This window comes from Toxotes jaculatrix, chromosome 20, assembly GCF_017976425.1.
Source record: "Toxotes jaculatrix isolate fToxJac2 chromosome 20, fToxJac2.pri, whole genome shotgun sequence".
NCBI classification, from domain to species: Eukaryota; Metazoa; Chordata; class Actinopteri; family Toxotidae; genus Toxotes; species Toxotes jaculatrix.
In genome coordinates, this window is record NC_054413.1 from 6,060,508 (window position 1) to 6,078,414 (window position 17,907).

The 17,907-nt window shown below is 42.7% G+C and overlaps 1 protein-coding gene across 1 annotated transcript; it reads left to right on the forward strand.

Moving 5' to 3' along the window:
* The first annotated feature begins 236 nt into the window (after positions 1 to 236).
* LOC121200524 (tyrosine-protein kinase yes-like) lies at positions 237 to 17,831 on the forward strand. Its single transcript, XM_041065880.1, has 12 exons — positions 237 to 712; positions 8,564 to 8,880; positions 10,061 to 10,160; positions 10,684 to 10,782; positions 11,024 to 11,127; positions 11,847 to 11,996; positions 12,540 to 12,695; positions 13,199 to 13,378; positions 14,275 to 14,351; positions 14,623 to 14,776; positions 15,552 to 15,683; positions 16,383 to 17,831. Exons 2-12 carry the CDS (start codon positions 8,577 to 8,579, stop codon positions 16,589 to 16,591), a joined length of 1,665 nt encoding a protein of 554 aa, XP_040921814.1. The 5' UTR covers positions 237 to 712; positions 8,564 to 8,576; the 3' UTR covers positions 16,592 to 17,831.
* The last annotated feature ends 76 nt before the right edge of the window (positions 17,832 to 17,907 follow it).

Sequence of the window (17,907 nt, forward strand, 5' to 3'; positions counted from 1 at the left end):
GGGCGCTACAGTTCCGTGTATGTGACTGAAAACGGCACAAGCTGAGGACGCTCCGAGTCCCCCTTTTTTTGTGCATGAAACCATCCTCAACTCGTCCGTCCGCTCTCCCTCTGCACCGACATAACGTTTATATTATTATTATTTTTTTATTATTATCATTCTTTTAAACAGCCGGTTTCCCTTCTGTGATTCTGTGTGTGTCGTCTCCCCGCTGTTCTCAGATCAGCTGTACCGGACGGATCTGTGTCTGTATCTCCAGCTGTGTGGCTCCAGTCCCGCAGGCAGGGTCGGCCATGTTGTTGTGTGGGGGTTTATGCAAGTTTAGTAGTAGGAAGTAGAAGCTACAAAGAGGTGGAATACTTTAGGATCTCACTTTCTTTTCTTCTTCTTTTTTTTTTTCTAAATCACTGTCATGCCGCTGCGGGATTCCTCCTCTCTGACCTCTCCTTCCTGAAAACAATGACTGCCTCCTCCATCAGCTCCGCCATCCTTAAGGACTGTAACACTTGAGCTGCTTTGATTTAACTTCAGCACTAAATCTGACCACAGTTCCTCTGCTGGATGGATGAAGTGAGGATGAAGGCGGCTCGGTCCCGCTTGGAATAACTCGGATCTTTCTTTTCTTTCTTTTTTTTTTTCCTTTCCCGGATCTGATTCAAGGGGTGGAAGGAAAAAGGAGAAAACACCCAAAGAAGGACGCGGATTCGTGAAGGTAAAAGCTCAGATTAAACTGGTCTTTTGTCAGAGCTGCAGGATCAGATAAGGATGGGCCGAAGCGCAGCAGCTGCTCGCCTGTCTGACCTGTCATCAACAAAGGAATGGAGCTGTCTTATTATAGTCCGAACATATACCTGTCTGTAGGTTGTAGTGTGTACTGCAGTTTTCCCTGCAAACCAGGAGCTGTAGAGAATTCATTAAATCTTTTATATGAAGGAAGAACATCAGTGAATACAGAGCATGTGTCTGAAGTCCCAGAGGAATATGAGTGAAACCATATCGAAGAGCAGATAAATACTTTAAAGTAGGACAAGGTCATTATATCAGGGATATGTTCCAGTAAAATACCATTACAGTGATTTAAATGTGTTAAATAGTTCATGTTAGATGGTTTAATTATCACAGTCAAAAAGCTTAACTTGAGGTTAAGGTTAAAAAGTGAAAACCCCTGTGAATAAATGGATTTAATTATTATCATCTGGTATTTAAAAAAAAAAAAAAAACATAAAAAAAACAAACATTCTCAGTTTTCATCTGCTTCAGCCACTGTTAGCAGATGTTCGCCCACTTACTGTTTTCATCAAAAGTCCAGCTGACTCCAATGAGACCCAGACACAAGAGGCACCAGTGCCACCTCATCATTTCAAATATCTAACCCTTTGTTCTTTGACTCACGCTGATTCAGATTATTCTGGGTTCTGTATCAGGCTGATGAGGAGGAGGAGGTGGAGGAGGAGGTGGTGGTGGAGGAGGAGGAGGAGGAGGTTCAGGCCCTTTTGACGATGCTGTCAGTTTGTACAGTCTGAATTCAAACTTAGCCATTAAACAGCTGAGTCACAGTTTCTGTGTGTTCTGTCGCTCTATAGTTCTTAGCGCAGTAGATCCATTTCCACTTGGAGGGCAGGGGCTGGGGGACTGTCATCAGTACCCACACAGTTCTTTGAAGCCGACTCTAAGTAAACTCACTGACTGTCACACTTAAAGTGACTAGATAATAAGTCGTGTAACAGAGGCAGCTTATTCTGAGCAACAACTATGAACTGAATCATTGCTGGTTTGAGCCCGTATAAGGCCTGGTTAGCTTTGGAGTGAAGGAAATTAAAGAGGAATGCTGAGATTTCTAAGATACATGCCATTCAAATATAGCATCACTACACAGATAATGACTGACCAGCAACTTTCTGGACTCATAGTTATGTTTACTTTGTCATGCTTACAAGTACAACGTCTTATTTTACTCTGCAAACAGAGAACTTTGTCTTCTTTCCTAATCTCTACAAATAAAATCAGCCATACAAAAGTTTCCCGTCATAAGATTCAGCTTCCTTATAATCACCCAGAAGAAGCGCTCTAAACAGTGGGAGGTTCCCAGGTCTGAGTGGACAGTCAGCAGCTGTATGCTCTGTCCCTACCCTGCAGCTAAATCATTTGTCAGTTTTTGTAAGATTTCCCTAAAACCTTGTGTGGGCAAAATTTAAAAAACACAAGCAAAATAAAGAAAGGAACGGCCTGTGCCTCTGTAGTAAATATCTTGATGTCTCTACTGTGTTTGAGCCAGACCCCTCCAGTTTCTAACGCTGGGTCCAAAACTGCTGAAACCAGCAGCAAAACCTTTAAAGAATCACATTTTTAGTGAATAGGTTTTTGCCAGAGAAAACAGCCTAATCCAGGCTGTCACATGGGTTTTTACAGTCCCTCTGTTAGATGTTGACACTTCAAACACCCAGCCCAGTTATGTGCTGACAAGTGGATGGTTGTAGACACGCTCAGATTCCCAAAATAGCTCACGTTTACCCAATACTCAGGTGCCAGTATTCAGGTATTCCCAAAAGAGCTGTTAGTCTAGAAAATGTGTGATGTCTGTTCTCTGGCAGCACAATACTGACACAACACGAGTACAACAAAAAGCTGTTCAGTGAGGTTTAGTGTAGTGATTTTTTTTCCCGCACATATTAACTTGAAAATCCTCAAGACTGAAGTATTGCTGATAAAGACAGCTGTAGAGTTAGGAGGCTGAACATGTAAATAAAAATGCTCAAGCACTCTCAAGTCTCTACAGTCATTTCCAAGAAAGATCTTCAGGCTGTATTTACTCCTTCTCAAATCGAACTCCTTTACAAGTCTTTTCTTGCCCCCAATCTTTTGTAAGCTTCAGGATCAGTTTACTCGGAGTGCTCTTGCAACAGAACTCTACAGCCAGTACAGTGTAAATCTCATTATGACCCATTTATTGATGTTTCTCTCGAACGCTCTGAGGCTTTACATCCATATCGTCACATGATATTTGTCCACACCCCAGTTTTAACCCTTTGGCACCAGAGGAATGTGGTGGATGGTGGCAGGCAGCATCTGTTGCAGATCTGAAGCCCAGTAAAGCTCCGGAGACCCTTCCTGTCTGCAGCCGCAGCGTCAGCCGCTCACAGCTGTCCAACGAGACGCTGGGCAGGGTTTCACTCAGACCACCGGCTGATGGATGGAGGAACTCCAGCATCCTACAGCCCTTCAGCTCGGCTGTCTGACTCTTAGCCAGCCAAATGTCAACTTCATTAGAGTCTAGATGATCTAAACCTCGGGGGAGTGGAGGCTGTTTGATCTTGTGAGATGCTAAAAAGTCTCAAATATATTTTAGAAATCATTGGTTTTCGTTCATTTATTATGCATGTGATGCCTTTTTTTTTAAAAACGAGCTTTACAGTTTCATATCTAAAATGGAGGATCTGAACTACATCTGTTCAGTCAGAGTGTATACTTCACTAACACATCCTTCCATCTGATTCTTAGCTGTTGATTAACCCTGTCTATTCTTTGGAAGTGCGCGTTCGTAAGACACAGTACAACTGTAGTTATCTACTCGTCTCTGACCGCCAGGACTGTAAATGCGAGCAACAACGCCCTGAAATAATCCTGCACTTTCAGCTTACTCATCTAAACTTTGTCTCTGCAGCCTTCTTTAAAATTCTGAACCATGACCACTGCAAGTACAAAACCTCTTTGCTAATCTGGTTATCAGCGAGTGCCAGGGAGAGAGAGAAAAAAAAAAACGAGCTCTCATCTGTCTTATCAGCATTTTGTGAAGCCTGTGTGGAATTCTCACTCTGTGGTCGGAGCGGGGGAAGGAAGCTGTCGGCCAGGTCGTTGATAAGAAGGGTGCAGGTTCGAATTATGAATGTAACATGAGAATACGAAAAGTTTTGGTTTCACAGCTTAGATTTCACAGAGAGATGGTTTGAGCAGCCATAGTAAATGTTTTTTCTTCCACAGCCGACGGTGGAAGCTGATTCAGTGTGGTCTGCTTTTGGTTCAGCGTACGCAGCTCTCTCCAAGCCTCTGTTAAACAGTTCATATAGGTATGCACTGGCTGAAATATATGAGCCAACATAAATAAAGCTGACAGCTGAGAATTCAACAAAGACACTCAAGCTTGTAGAAGTGAGAGCGTGAGAGGAGAGGATGCCTTTAAAACAGTCCATGAAACTGCAAATGTTCGAGATGAAAACAAGCAGGGACAAGAGGTCAAAGGTCACAAGAAACCTCAGATGTTCATGGAGGACTTGGTTCTTCGGTGGAACATCTGGATCCTGTTCAGACGTCAACAAATAAATGTTCTTTTTTTCCAGCCATATTGACTGTGTTGGAAGCCTTCATAACGCATAACAACAGGCTGGTGTTGTTAAAAATCCAACATGTTTTAGAAGAGTCCAAAGTAGAGCTGCAACAGTAAGTCTATGACTCAATCAGAAAAATAATCGGCAATTATTTTTATCTTCAAATAACTTCTTTTGTCACTTCGTCAAAGGCCAGAAATGTGATGTTTTCAGCTCCTCAAGTGTGAGAATTTGATGCTTTTCTCAGATCAATCAGCTAATCTGGAAAATAATAGTTCCCGAGCTGCTCTGTGTTTGTTTTCACCTTTTAGCGACCAGGTAGTAGTTATTGTGTTTCAGACCAGGTGTTGGCAACTGTCCCCCCTGCTCAAGTGTCCTTGAGCAAGACCCTGAATCCCTACCAGCCATCAGGTCTAAGAAAGCTCACAGGGCAATCTGACCTCACTGGAGGTAGAAAATTAAAGATAGAGTCTCGTCTGTGGTACTGCTACCGACATTAGTCTCACACATACCAGCAAAGGGAATACACGTCTTTGTTTCTGAGATTTCACAGTCAAGTTGCCTGAAAAAAAAAGGAGAATATTTTTTGCCTTCAGTGGATCATTTCAAACTGTCTGAACCAAATTGCAGTGCTTTGATTGAAAAGTCAAGCTTGCTTTGTCCTCATTTTATCTCTCTCTGCAGCACTAAGACAATAGCACAGTGTCTTTCCAAATCAGACAGAGGAAAGAGCTTCTGTATAAATGTATGTTTGTGCGTGTGTGATGACATGTAAACTTCCTCGGTTCGACCCTTCACCTTCCTCTCTCATTGTGTCTTTTGCAGCTCTAACTGGTGGGACTGGGAGTCCTCTTGTGTTTGCGTGCGATGTGCTGTTGTAGGTCATGTTATCTTCCTGGGGGGCAGTGGATGGGATGTTGTCAGCAATTAGAATAAGTTGCTATAAATAGCAGCGAGGCAGATTTTCCTTGTTCAGGGCTCTGCTGTTCAGGAATGATCTTGTGTTGAGGCTTGGATGTAAATGTCAGTGAGACGTTTTGATATTTAAGAGCCACTCAGCAAAGGTGTGATCTCTCCTGTTACTGTGGATTTTTTTCACGTTCACACTTTATGCCCCTTAAATACCACCCGACACACAATATTATTGTCGCCAAATTTTTCACCTCATCTAGGGTCATTGCATTCTCGCTCTGGTGCTGCGATCTGATGATGTGTGGACAAAGCCCGTGGTGTCGTTATGTGATGGCTGGCTGATTGAAGCGATGTGGCACTGATAGACGGCTGGCTGAGCTGATTCAGAGGCTCCGGGAAAAGCCAGTCTGCTTTGTATCATCACAGCCAAGAGTCCTTAAGAGCCCTCCCACAGGGATCCTGTCGCTCCGGGACTCTGCTCGCTGTTTGTGCTTTTCACATGAAGGATATTGAAGGTCAATACAGGCCAAAATGACCAGTCGGAGTCAGGGGTCGGCAGTGTTTCAGCTCCAGGCCCTGATGGGCACTCCTTTTTTTTTTTTGCTTTCTGTTATTATCCTCTTAGGGCAAATCCTCCTAGTAGTTCAAGCTGGCAGAGCTGGCACTGTCCCACTCATTCTACCAACCTGCTGTCTCTCTGTCTCTACAGTAGATATAAATCATTTTCTTTGTGCCCACACAGCCACTAGTGGGAATTTAATCTGAATTATTCTTTTGCTCTGCAGTTGTCTTCTTATCACTCCAGATTTGCTAAGAATCATGGGACACATATTGTGTTTCATGGGTGCAAAAAGTAATGTCTTGTCATAGATAGCACACATTTAATAATATCTCTTCAGAAGAATCGGTTTCATCTGCAGTACGATGCTGTTTTAGCTGAGCTATCAGTGAAGATGGTGGACCGTATATCATATTTCCTTTTACTGTCGGTAGGAATATGGCAAGGGAACAGGTGTGTCGGTGCACATGCTCTCTGCTGACAGATGAGCTATGCACCACTTTTTCTCTCCAACTCTGGCTAAAACCTACAATGTAAAAAATGCAAGAAAAGATTTTTCCTTGCTGATTATACCATTTACCCATATTAGGTTTGCTACTAATGGTAACTTTAATAATTTATTAAGCATTTCTTTTTAGTTTAATTAATTGAATGTTCATTTAATCTTTAAGATGTCCTAAAACTGCTTCCTTATACTGACCAGCAGCCAAAAAAAAAAAAAAAACAAAACAGGCAGCTTCTCTTGCAACCAGCAGAAAGTAAAGTCGTCCTTTATTTTGTCAGCAATGGACTTTAAAAGGCTCTGTCAGTTCAGCTCAGTATTTGTGCATTTGTGATAATTTTGCAAGAGCGATGTCTCTTTTATGAAACGTCCTATGTCTCATTTTTAGAAGGCAGAACTGTCTTCAGTTTAAAGTGCAAATATTCCTGGGACACCGGCCAGTGTTTTACAGCGTGGTAAGTTCACCACTGACCCGATGAGCCAGGCTCTCATCTGTCCGATGATGAAATACAAGCCCGCCATCGTTGACCAAGCCACTGAGTGAAGCCCTCTGCTTTCCATAACACTGATTTTGTCTCAAGGTTAAAGGAAAGGTTGGCTCGCAAACTGAAAGTCTTTTTTCCATGCCAACATTCTCAAGATACTGGCTGTAGATCTAACATCTGAGATTAGATTTATTGGTGAGTTCCTTTGAAGAGATTTTTAAGAAATCTGTTTCATTTTGACGCATCTCCAGTGACAGACCACTCATAAAACGGTTTTTTAGAGTACCACCAGTGCTCAGCATGAGCTGTAACCTGCAATTTAACTGGTTGTACGGTTTTATTTGAGCAAAGTGTTCTGAATCTTTGGAAGGCTTCTGCGGTTTGTCCCCATTTTCTTGATTTCCTTGGCAGTTCAGATGGAGAACTCGATGAACTCCCGATTACTCCCCTCCCTCTCTGATGAGGAAAAAAAATCCCTCCCACCTCCCAACATCAAGGCCACTGTTCCAAAATCAGTGAAAGATGTATTACTGCTCCAGCAGATCCTCTTCTCTTTCAATGATGCATGATTGCAACCCTACGACTCGGTGAACTGTCACCCCATCACCAACCACAATGCTGCTCAGCAGCACCAGGTTGGTTTAGTCTGTTTTCATACTCAACATCTTCTCTGCTCTAAATAAAAGCTTCTCTTTCACTTCAATCCTCTATTGTTTTAACGTGTCAGCGTGTAAGCAGCCGCTGTTCTTGGTGAATTAAACTGTTCTGATCTGCCCGAGCTCGGGCTTCTTTATGAGCGTGTCTGATTGTCTCCACATTTTCCGGGCCTTCACCTCGCAAAAGAATGCCTCAGTGACTCCGGCTAAATTATGTTAGAAGGAGGAATGACAACCACGCAGATGGAGACACACGAGTGTTTCGAATCTTTTAGCTGGGGCCAGGCTGAGGCATGGATGGACTACGAGACAACGGGCCCCTGGGCACAGACACGGAAAAGGCCCCTCACCTCTTCTGTTTAGGGGCAAGACACCCAAACTACAAACAGACAAATACAAACAGTGCAGCCATGTTTTGTTTTTTTTTGTCATTTTGTGTTTTTCCATAACATTTTGCACGTGAAGTCAGAGATGTTGTTTGTCTCTGTGGTGGTCATTTAGCATTTTGCCTTTGCATCTGCGTGTAGTTGTGTTGAGTCTCTTTGTGGTGGCTCTTTCAGTCTCTCTCTGGGCCCCTTAGGTCACAGGGCCTGTGCTTGGTAGGCTCTTTTAGTAATCCATCCATGGGCTGATGGCCCCAGAGAGGGAGATGTCAAACGCAGCACTGATACTGAAAATGGTTCTTATTTTTCTCCATTTCACGGCAGAATAGCTTCAGATTGACGTTAATCATTTGTATGTGAGCATTAAGAAATCCCTTCATGGAACAACGACGACGTAATAGATCACTACAGTATAAACTGATAATCACCACATGCATACAGTTGAATCTACATGGCAACGTTTGACTTGTGAGTGATTCAAAGCGGATTTAGCATTTACCCATATGTCCCAGTTACCACATGGCTTATAGTCTTAGCAGTTACATCAACAACAACAAAATGATTCACATGATCATATCAGGTCATTAAATTTTCATTTCATACCGCATGTTCCAGTGCTTTATGTTGCAGTCGTTAATCCTGCACCTCCCTTGGCCCCTAAAGGCAAGTGATGAGTTGGATGCTGTTTTTATATTGTTCAATGTGCTGGCATTAAATTGAAGGCTTTGTGTTGTGTCTGTTCAGTAAGGGCGAGACGATGGGCTGCATAAAGAGCAAAGAGGACAAAGGCCCCACAATGAAGTACCAGCCAGAGAATTCCCTGGCGTCGGACCCCAACGCCGCCGCCGCCACCGCCACACCTCATGTAGGTCACTACGGGCCGGATCCCACCCAGCTGCAGCAGAATCAGCCTCCCTCATCCACATCTGGCTCAGCGGCTACAAATTTTAATCACACCCTCACACCTTTTGGTGGATCCTCATCTGCCATAACTCCCTTCGGAGGGATGTCGTCCTCCTTCTCTGGTCCTGTGTCCAACTCATTCTCTGGTGCTGTCTCAAGTGAGTAGATTTTCTTTGGTTTTTTTTTCAGATGTTATTTAAATGCTGATAATGGTCTTCATGGAGAGCGTTGCCCTCTTAATGTCATACTTAAAGGACATTACTAATGTTTTTCATGTTTTAGCAAATTAGCTTTAATGATGAGTGCATCTTTTAAAGTGAAACACTGGCTTTTAGTTTTTGAACTAATCCTTCTTCTCTTAAATCGGCTTTCTCTGGTAGTATTTCCATAATAGCGTGTGGTATTTAATCTTTAATACCATCTGTTTTTTTTTTTTTTAAATGAATGTTATGTAAATTACATTGTGGAGACTGGGACAATTTTCAGCAGCAATTTAAAGTATAAATTTAAACTGATTTGTATTAAAGAAAAACAGTTAATCAACTAAAATATGTACATATACTAAACACTGAGCTTAGCTTGGTCAGTATGCTAAGCCCACACGTTGATATCACTGCTAATGACACAGTCTTTGTTATTTTAACTAGCTTTCCCCTGATTTAACACAGGTCCTGCTATCAGCTGTGATCACTCTAAACGTGTCTGGGTAGCTTACAGCGATCCTGAGAGCAAAGAGATGAGGTTGAGATTGAACCCTCCTGTTTAGGTGGGATTTAGGTTGTAATCCTCCTCCTTGTTGGATTATCTGCTCTCAGAGGAGGGGTGAAGGTGGCACTGCCGTGGTATTTGCTTTCTGCAGGACATAATGGGATTACTGTTGACAGCATTGTTGTCAGTGGTTGGTATATGAATGTCATCTGTCTGGGCGTGTGGCTGCACAGTAGGCAGAATGGGCACGGGACGGGAGTTGATTTACACTATCAATTACTGAGCTATGTATTGTAGTGTTTAATTTGAGCCAACAGCTTACTCAATATTTAAGAATGCCTGATGAGATGTAGATTGTGACAGGGAGACAATCCTTTTAAAAACTGGTTTAATATATTGTGTATATACAGCACATATAGTATATAGTGTCAGAAGCACTCATACTGTAAAACTACAAGCCAAAGAAAATCAATGCAGTATGAGCCCTCAGACCTCGATGAGACAGATTTATGTCCTTAAATTGATCTTTAAACAGTCACACACACAAACAAACCTGCTGCTTCCTGATTGGGTCCCTCTACAGCGCGTGCGGTTATGTATTCATTTGTGGGTCTGTTCTTGCGTTTTTAGGTGGCGTTACGTTCTTTGTGGCCTTGTACGACTATGAAGCCAGAACGTCGGATGATCTTACGTTTAAAAAGGGAGATCGCTTCCAGATCATCAACAATACGTAAGAATATGTCTTAATTTCTCTGTGTGTGTGGAACATTTGTTTGAATGCGTGATTACGAGATGCCTTTCTTTCGAGCGGTAAGCCTCAGCTGCACCTGTTCGGTGTGTATCTGCCTTCATGAATGAGTGAGATTGCTACTTGTTTCCTGATGCTGCACGGCACCGCGGACCTTGGACAGTGCTGAGATGTTGCTTGAGGTTATAGCATTATAATGTAAAGTAGATGGAGGATAGTAGAAACACATTTTAAAAGCAGTTCAAAAAATTTTTGAAACTTGTAGGTCTTAGCAGAAAAGCTGAAGAGAGAATTTGGGATAAAACAAAGGGATTTGAAATAAAAACAGATTTTACAGTTCAAACCTTTCGAATAAGCTACAAAGGTGTATAATTTTATACAAGGTTGACCTGTAAATTATTCATCAGTAACCAGTTTTCATTCCCAGTATCAGTCATACTAGGATAAAGAAGCACCAGTCCTCGGTCATTCATCTCATCTCTCCTGTGTCACTGTCCTCCTGCAGAGAAGGAGACTGGTGGGAGGCTCGCTCCATCAACACGGGGAAGAAAGGCTACATCCCGAGCAATTATGTGGCCCCTGCTGACTCCATCCAGGCTGAGGAGTAAGGCCTTGTCGCTGCTTCTTATAACCTCATTACTCCATTTACGGCAGCTACACCAGGAGACTAATGCCACTGGCATGATCTCATCTCACATGGCTTGCATCAAAGCACATAGTCCAACGTTAACAGCTTCACAACATGCAACAAACATCATAATATGATTTGGATGTTATACGTTAAGATATGTGGTTAATGTGTTGTTCTTGAGCAGCATGTACATTTCTTTCATGTGTTTTTGCAGGTGGTATTTTGGTAAAATGGGCCGCAAAGACGCTGAGAGGTTGCTGCTGAATACAGGGAACCATCGTGGAACTTTCCTGGTGCGAGAAAGTGAAACTACTAAAGGTGATAATTGCTTGTTCATAAAGTTGTTTTCTGCCATCCTGAAGTTTTGGATAGACAGTGTTAGCCTGCCAGCAGCTGGAGCACTTTAAAGCTTGGATGGACACTAAGCTTTCCAGATTTAATCATCATCACAAAAGATGAGCAACTGTGACAGAAAAGGTTCTTTGGTTAAAAGGTCAAAGGTTAAAAGCGTGTGCTAAACCTAAGGTACGAAGCCCACTGCAGTTCCCACTGAGGATTTTGGTAGCATCGCAGAGCTTAAAATTGTGTTGCTAGGCTTCTCCGCAGCGACGTCAGCTGAAGGTCACGGGTGTGGTGGCATTTAGAGAACAAGTCGAACTGTCAAGTGAGCAAATTTTTATGAATGTAGCACTTTTCAAAACAGAAGTTACAAAGAGATTTACAGAAAGAACAAAAGTAGAAAGAGCAGGTAACAGAGAAAGCAACGTATGAGAAGGCTAAAAGTCTACAGCAGTGCCAGCAGGTCTGTGAAGCTGTACTGATGAGCACAGCAGGGCTGTGAGTTAAATGCTCATGTCAGCATCTTAGTTTACGATGTGACGAACCAACCAACACTGCCATGCCTAGCGCCGCGGCACTAGCATGGCTAAAATCATCCCAGCTTGCCTCTCTAAACTTCCATTCTTTATGCACCACGCAGTCGAATCACCGATCGTTGTGTTTAGACGATTAAAGAACATTTCTCTTGCCTCCTCCAGGTGCTTATTCCCTCTCCATACGAGACTGGGATGAAGCCAAAGGAGACAATGTGAAACACTACAAGATCCGCAAGCTTGACAACGGGGGATACTACATCACCACACGAGCGCAGTTTGACACATTACAGAAGCTTGTCAAACACTATACAGGTATGTGGTTTGCAAAGCTTCCTGCTCACTCTGTTTTTCTCTCTCCTCCCATTCATTATTCATCACAATCTTTCATCACACCTCGAGGAATTATCCTGAAAATTACCCTCAGTCCCACCCGCTGCTCTGTGCCACCGTGTAGTTTGCCGTGCAACCCTGCAGTAGGCCCCAGAGTGTTACCAAAGGAGATGAATAGCCTGTAATTTTAGTAATAATTGATGGTGCAGTTATGATTTTGAGTCTTGTCCCACCTCATCTTTAGCCTGAGGTTAAATCGCTACAATCCCGCCTCATTTCAGAGTGACTCTGGAGAGGGTTTTGGTGTGTTAAAGAGCCACTTCATCTCATTTATATTTCATCACAGTTAGTATAACAGCATCTAAATTCATGCGTATCAAATGAAATGCATCGATGCATGAAAAGGACTGGCTTTAAAAAGGCTGTGTTGCGCTGGTTCAGAGACTCATGGGCGTTTGTGTGTGCGTGTGTGGCGCTGCTGTGTGAAATGCAGTGTTTTGATCTCGGTGTCTCACTTCGTCACAGAGCATGCCGACGGGCTTTGCCACAAGCTGACCACGGTTTGCCCCACGGTCAAGCCTCAGACCCAGGGGCTTGCTAAAGATGCCTGGGAGATTCCCCGGGAGTCCCTACGACTGGAGCTCAAACTGGGCCAGGGCTGCTTTGGAGAGGTCTGGATGGGTAAGTGTAAGACAGACAAGACACGTTGGGACATGTACAAAAAAAATATTTTCTGGCGTCATATATTTGTCTATTATTCATCTGTAATAATATAGACCGGGAAATACAAGATCAGCCCAGATTTATGTCGGAAATGCAGACACCAAGCACATAAATCAAACACACACAAACAGTCCGAAGCCTCTATTTATTGTGTCTATTTTTGTCCAAACTGGGGAATTATCCACTTCCTGCAGTAGCTTCCTCTGTTTGTTGTGTCTTCTTTATCTCCAGAGATTGTCCAAGTCAGGAGGACAGCACCAGCCAAATTTATGAGCTCCTTGTTGAATAGCGAGCTTGTATCTGCTCATCCCAGGGATATTTTTCGGAGAAGTGCATGCATGACAGCGCATGTCAGAGCAATTACAAGAGCTAATTAATGATATTGTCTTGCTCCCAGCCCATTAACAACACTGATTACCCCTGCGGCCTGTGGGCTTTTCTCCCCGTCTTTGTCTCTGCAGGCACGTGGAATGGCACCACTAAGGTGGCCATAAAGACGCTGAAACCAGGAACCATGTCGCCTGAGGCCTTCCTCCAAGAGGCTCAGATCATGAAGAAGCTCAGACACGACAAACTGGTGCCTCTCTATGCTGTGGTGTCTGAGGAACCCATCTACATTGTTACAGAATACATGACCAAAGGTGAACACATGCCTGAAACGTACCCTAAAAATGCTGCAGGCTGGCATTTTTGATTAGCAATTAAACTGATTTTCTAAGAACCACCAGCCCTGGAGAACTCAGCGGTTTCCTGTTAAGATGACGCTGATGAGGTCTATTTTTAAAGAAAAGCATAACAAAATCCAGTCTGAGCCCATAGACCTTTCAGGCACAAAATCATGATCATGCAGCCTTGGCTTTTCAGGCACAGCAGTGATGTCAGATATATGCATGCTGATTTCCTTAAAGGAAAAATTTAAATTTTATGGACGTTTTAATTAATATGCTGTACAGATTGAAAGTCCTTGAAAGTCCCTTGTGGTTCCTCGAGGCCTGAAACTGGGATGGTTAATTGAAAACTGCAGTAGTTTTGTGGGAGGCTTTCATAGCTTCAGCTGCAATGGGGTTTTTTTTTTTTCCCAGGGTTTTATGATTAATTCGATTTATGTGTGTATAAATGTTAACTGTATGACGTGTGTGCGAGCATATGTTTTGTTTTTCTGCATTCGTGGGGTATTTAAATGTCCACAGTGTGTTGTGATCTCATAGAGCAACTGCTGTAGTATTTTCCCGCGGTTCCTCTGCTATACACATAGAAATATACTTCCTCTGATAGACACTAAATAAGAAATATTGATTAGATATCTCTATGAATCTCAAACCAAGCTCACAGAGCCTGCACCATCAGCCAAGCTTAATGTAATATTCAGTTTAATTTTCCAGCGAGGTATGGTAAGTATGGAGGGTTTAATTGAAATATTTAACATTTCATAAAGCAGCATATTAGTATGCAGCTCACTCACAGTCCCATCAGTTGCACCTACAGTGTATCGTGGCCGTCCTGCGTTTCGGACTTCTCGGTTTTGCTGTTTTTACAGGAAGCCTGCTTGACTTTCTCAAAGAAGGCGATGGCAAATTCTTGAAGCTCGTCTTGCTGGTGGACATGGCTGCAAAGGTAAGACAAACCACGAATACCTGCTTTTTTTTTGTTTGTTTGTTTCACGACATTTCATACAGTTAAGTTTAGAGCTCTATTTTAAGCTTCAGCTTAAAAAAAAAAGAATGACAGCCTCTTCCTCTCCCAGATTTGGCACGCTTTGCGTTTGTTCTTTCACTTTTATTTTTCTCTTTATGTCTGACAAATGGCTTGATGTTCAGAGTGTGAGGAGCTAAAATTATTTACTGAAGCAGCGGTCACGAAACGCTGTCACATTCTCTGTCTCTAGATCGCTGACGGCATGGCTTTCATCGAGAGGATGAACTACATCCACAGGGATCTGCGCGCTGCCAATATCCTCGTGGGCGACAACCTGGTGTGCAAGATCGCCGACTTTGGTCTGGCCAGGTTGATAGAGGACAATGAGTACACAGCCAGGCAAGGTTGGTACACACACACTCACACACAGACACACACACACAGACAGTCTGAGTCACAGGTGAATGAGGTGTCAAGGTAGAAATGGATAGAGCAGCGACCTCACAGCGAGGACAAACTCCCTGTTGTCTCCTATCATGGTGTATTAGGCCAGTAGTGGAAACCAGATGCTCCTGTTCTCTCTGTTTAGTTGCGCTTTTCACACACTGTGAGATTTCGTCTCTCTGCTCCGTCTGCTGCTTAAAGGGCAAGTTCACCACATTACACAAAAATGTTTCCTCACTTCACATCTAAACATGTTGATCATTTTGGTTTTATGTGGCCAGCGTTTTGAGATTTGTGTCTTTGAGGAAGGAAGAAACCAATGAAACATCAATATCAAAACCAGCTAATGTCAATGTCTAATGTCTAATGTCAAATAGCAATATTTATCTAAAACGGTAGCCACCTGAAGCTACTGCTCATTCCAGACCAAGTAAAGCTTTATCAGAGAAACCTCTGGGTGAATTTAGTTAAGCAAGGGAAGATTTTTCTAAAAATTTCCAAAAAGTTGCAGCCTTGCATTAAATTCTATGAGACATTAAGGCTTTTCTGTGATGTGTACTGGTTAGTCTGTTTAAACCCAAATGATGGAATCAACAGGGAACATCATTATGTCATGATGGGCCACAGTCGCCATTGTGATTTCCCATAAATGAAGCCAGAAATGAACACATACGCCCTCTAGTGGGATCACTTGACCTCTTTCCTCTCCTCTCCTGTCCCCTCCATCACAATCAGGAGCCAAATTTCCTATTAAATGGACGGCCCCAGAGGCTGCGCTGTACGGCCGCTTCACCATCAAGTCAGACGTCTGGTCCTTCGGGATCTTACTCACCGAGCTCGTCACCAAAGGCAGAGTGCCTTACCCAGGTAAATGACAGTGTCCACACACGTTACACGCAGTGATACACACGCCGGATGTGAGGGGGAAAAAAATCCCAGCGTCAGAGGGTGGTGAATCACGGCCGTAGTTATCAGCTTTCAGTCTGCCAGCAGACGTCAAGCTGGCGTGTTTGTTAATGTCAGAGGATGAAGTAAATCTGTCTGACATTGTCTGCACTGGTTGTTTATGCTTCTGCAGGGGTAACACTGGCATCCACACACACACACACACACACACACACACACACACAGACACACGCACACACACACGTATTTGAGATTAGATGAGACCATCTGGTGGGGAACGATCAGGAGATTGAACACCACTCTTTTTTTTTTTATAACCATCTGCCAGACTGATACTGCCCTGGGGAGCAGTGCCTGCAGTGTTCTGCACTACTTTCACACAGCTCTCGACTTTATATCTGAGCTGAAACGATTAATAGATTAGTCCACTGACAGAAAATAATAAAACAGCAGTTTACATAATTGATTTAAGGAATAAGGAATTAGAGTAAAGACTGATAAGAGGGAGGAAACAGCTCGTCTGGCTCCATCCGGAAGTTACAAAAATCTGCCCACCACCCCCTTGTAAAGCTCATTGTACTTTGTTAATCACACAAAAAAAATTACAGAACAAACTAGGATTTGTTTTTTTTTTTTCTCAAAGTTTCGTCTCCTCCTCAGGTATGGTGAACCGGGAGGTGCTAGAGCAGGTGGAGCGAGGCTACCGCATGCCCTGCCCCCAGGGGTGCCCCGAGTCCCTGCACGAGATGATGAAGCTCTGCTGGAAGAAGGAGCCGGACGAGAGGCCCACGTTCGAGTATCTCCAGTCTTTCCTGGAGGACTATTTCACCGCCACAGAGCCACAGTATCAGCCTGGGGAGAACTTATAGCCCACCAGTTTTCTTTTTTTTTTTTTTGTTTTCATTCATGGTACTGCTCGCGTCTTAGCTGTGTGAATTTCAGATTTTTTTCGGGGGTGGATTTAATCATCATGTACACATTGGCAGATTGTGGATATGGACACACACATTTATTTCAGCTGTTTTACATGCACAGCTCACGAACACAGCACCATGTTGCTGTGAAATAAGCTGTGATAAACAAAAGAAAAACATTTTATTGAGAGTAGCAGGCCTCTCGTGTGTATCAATGTGGAGATCTCACACATTTTTATCCAAATTGTAGTCTTTGTGGTAGATTAGTAAATTATGCGAATTAATTTCGGAACGAATTAATTATTGACAGAAATAATATGTTAAACTCATAAGGAGAAGCTCTCAGGGGGTTGATGGTCATTATCGCAGTCCATTTGACAGTGATTATTTAAAAGCAAATCCCACACAGCTTAACTTTATTTACATTTTATCAGCTACGGTGCAATTTAGTTTTTTTTTTTATTTGTTACAAATGGGCGACTAGAGAAAGACTCACACTGTGTTATTCCTCTCTGGTCTCTTGGTTTTTAATTTTTTTTTAAAGTTATGTTCCTTTAAGAATTTATTATTTCAAGAATTTATTCATATCATGTGGACATGGTTTTATAGCTTCATTTGAAGTCTTTCCTCACTGTCCATCAACATCCAGAAATCTCTGCTTAGACTTTTTTTTTTGTTTTATAACAATTTCTTGTATAATCTCACTGTGATGACTACAGAGACGTGCTTACATAAAAACGGTCTGTATAATGTGTCACCGGGTTTTACAGCAAGGTAAGTCACGCGGTGATGAACCTCATGGACTTGTGGCTTCTGGCCAAGCTGGAATGACTCTATACATGTGAAACTGCTGCCAATCAAGCATGCAGGAGGATTTGACTGGCCACAGGAATATTTCATGAAGGTGGAGAACAAGAAAAAAAGAAACAGATAAGTTGTAAACAACCGTCTTATCTTCCAAAATGTAACTGCTGAAGAACTCTCAAGTTCATGTATCCAAGGTGGCTCTGCAAAAACTATTTGTACGACAGTGACAGTTTTTTTTTTTTTTTATAGTGATTTTCTCTTTGCATTTTCCTCCCGTATGGACTCATCTGGACAGTATTCTAATGGAATTATTGATAGCTGAGCTTGTAAAGAAGGGCTTTGTATATTATGAAATCCTCATTTTATATTATTAATGAAATGGACAATATTGCATATTATATTTGGGAGGGAGGGAGGGAGGGAGTGGGCGGAGACTCATCTGGGGAATTTGTACAATAAACTTA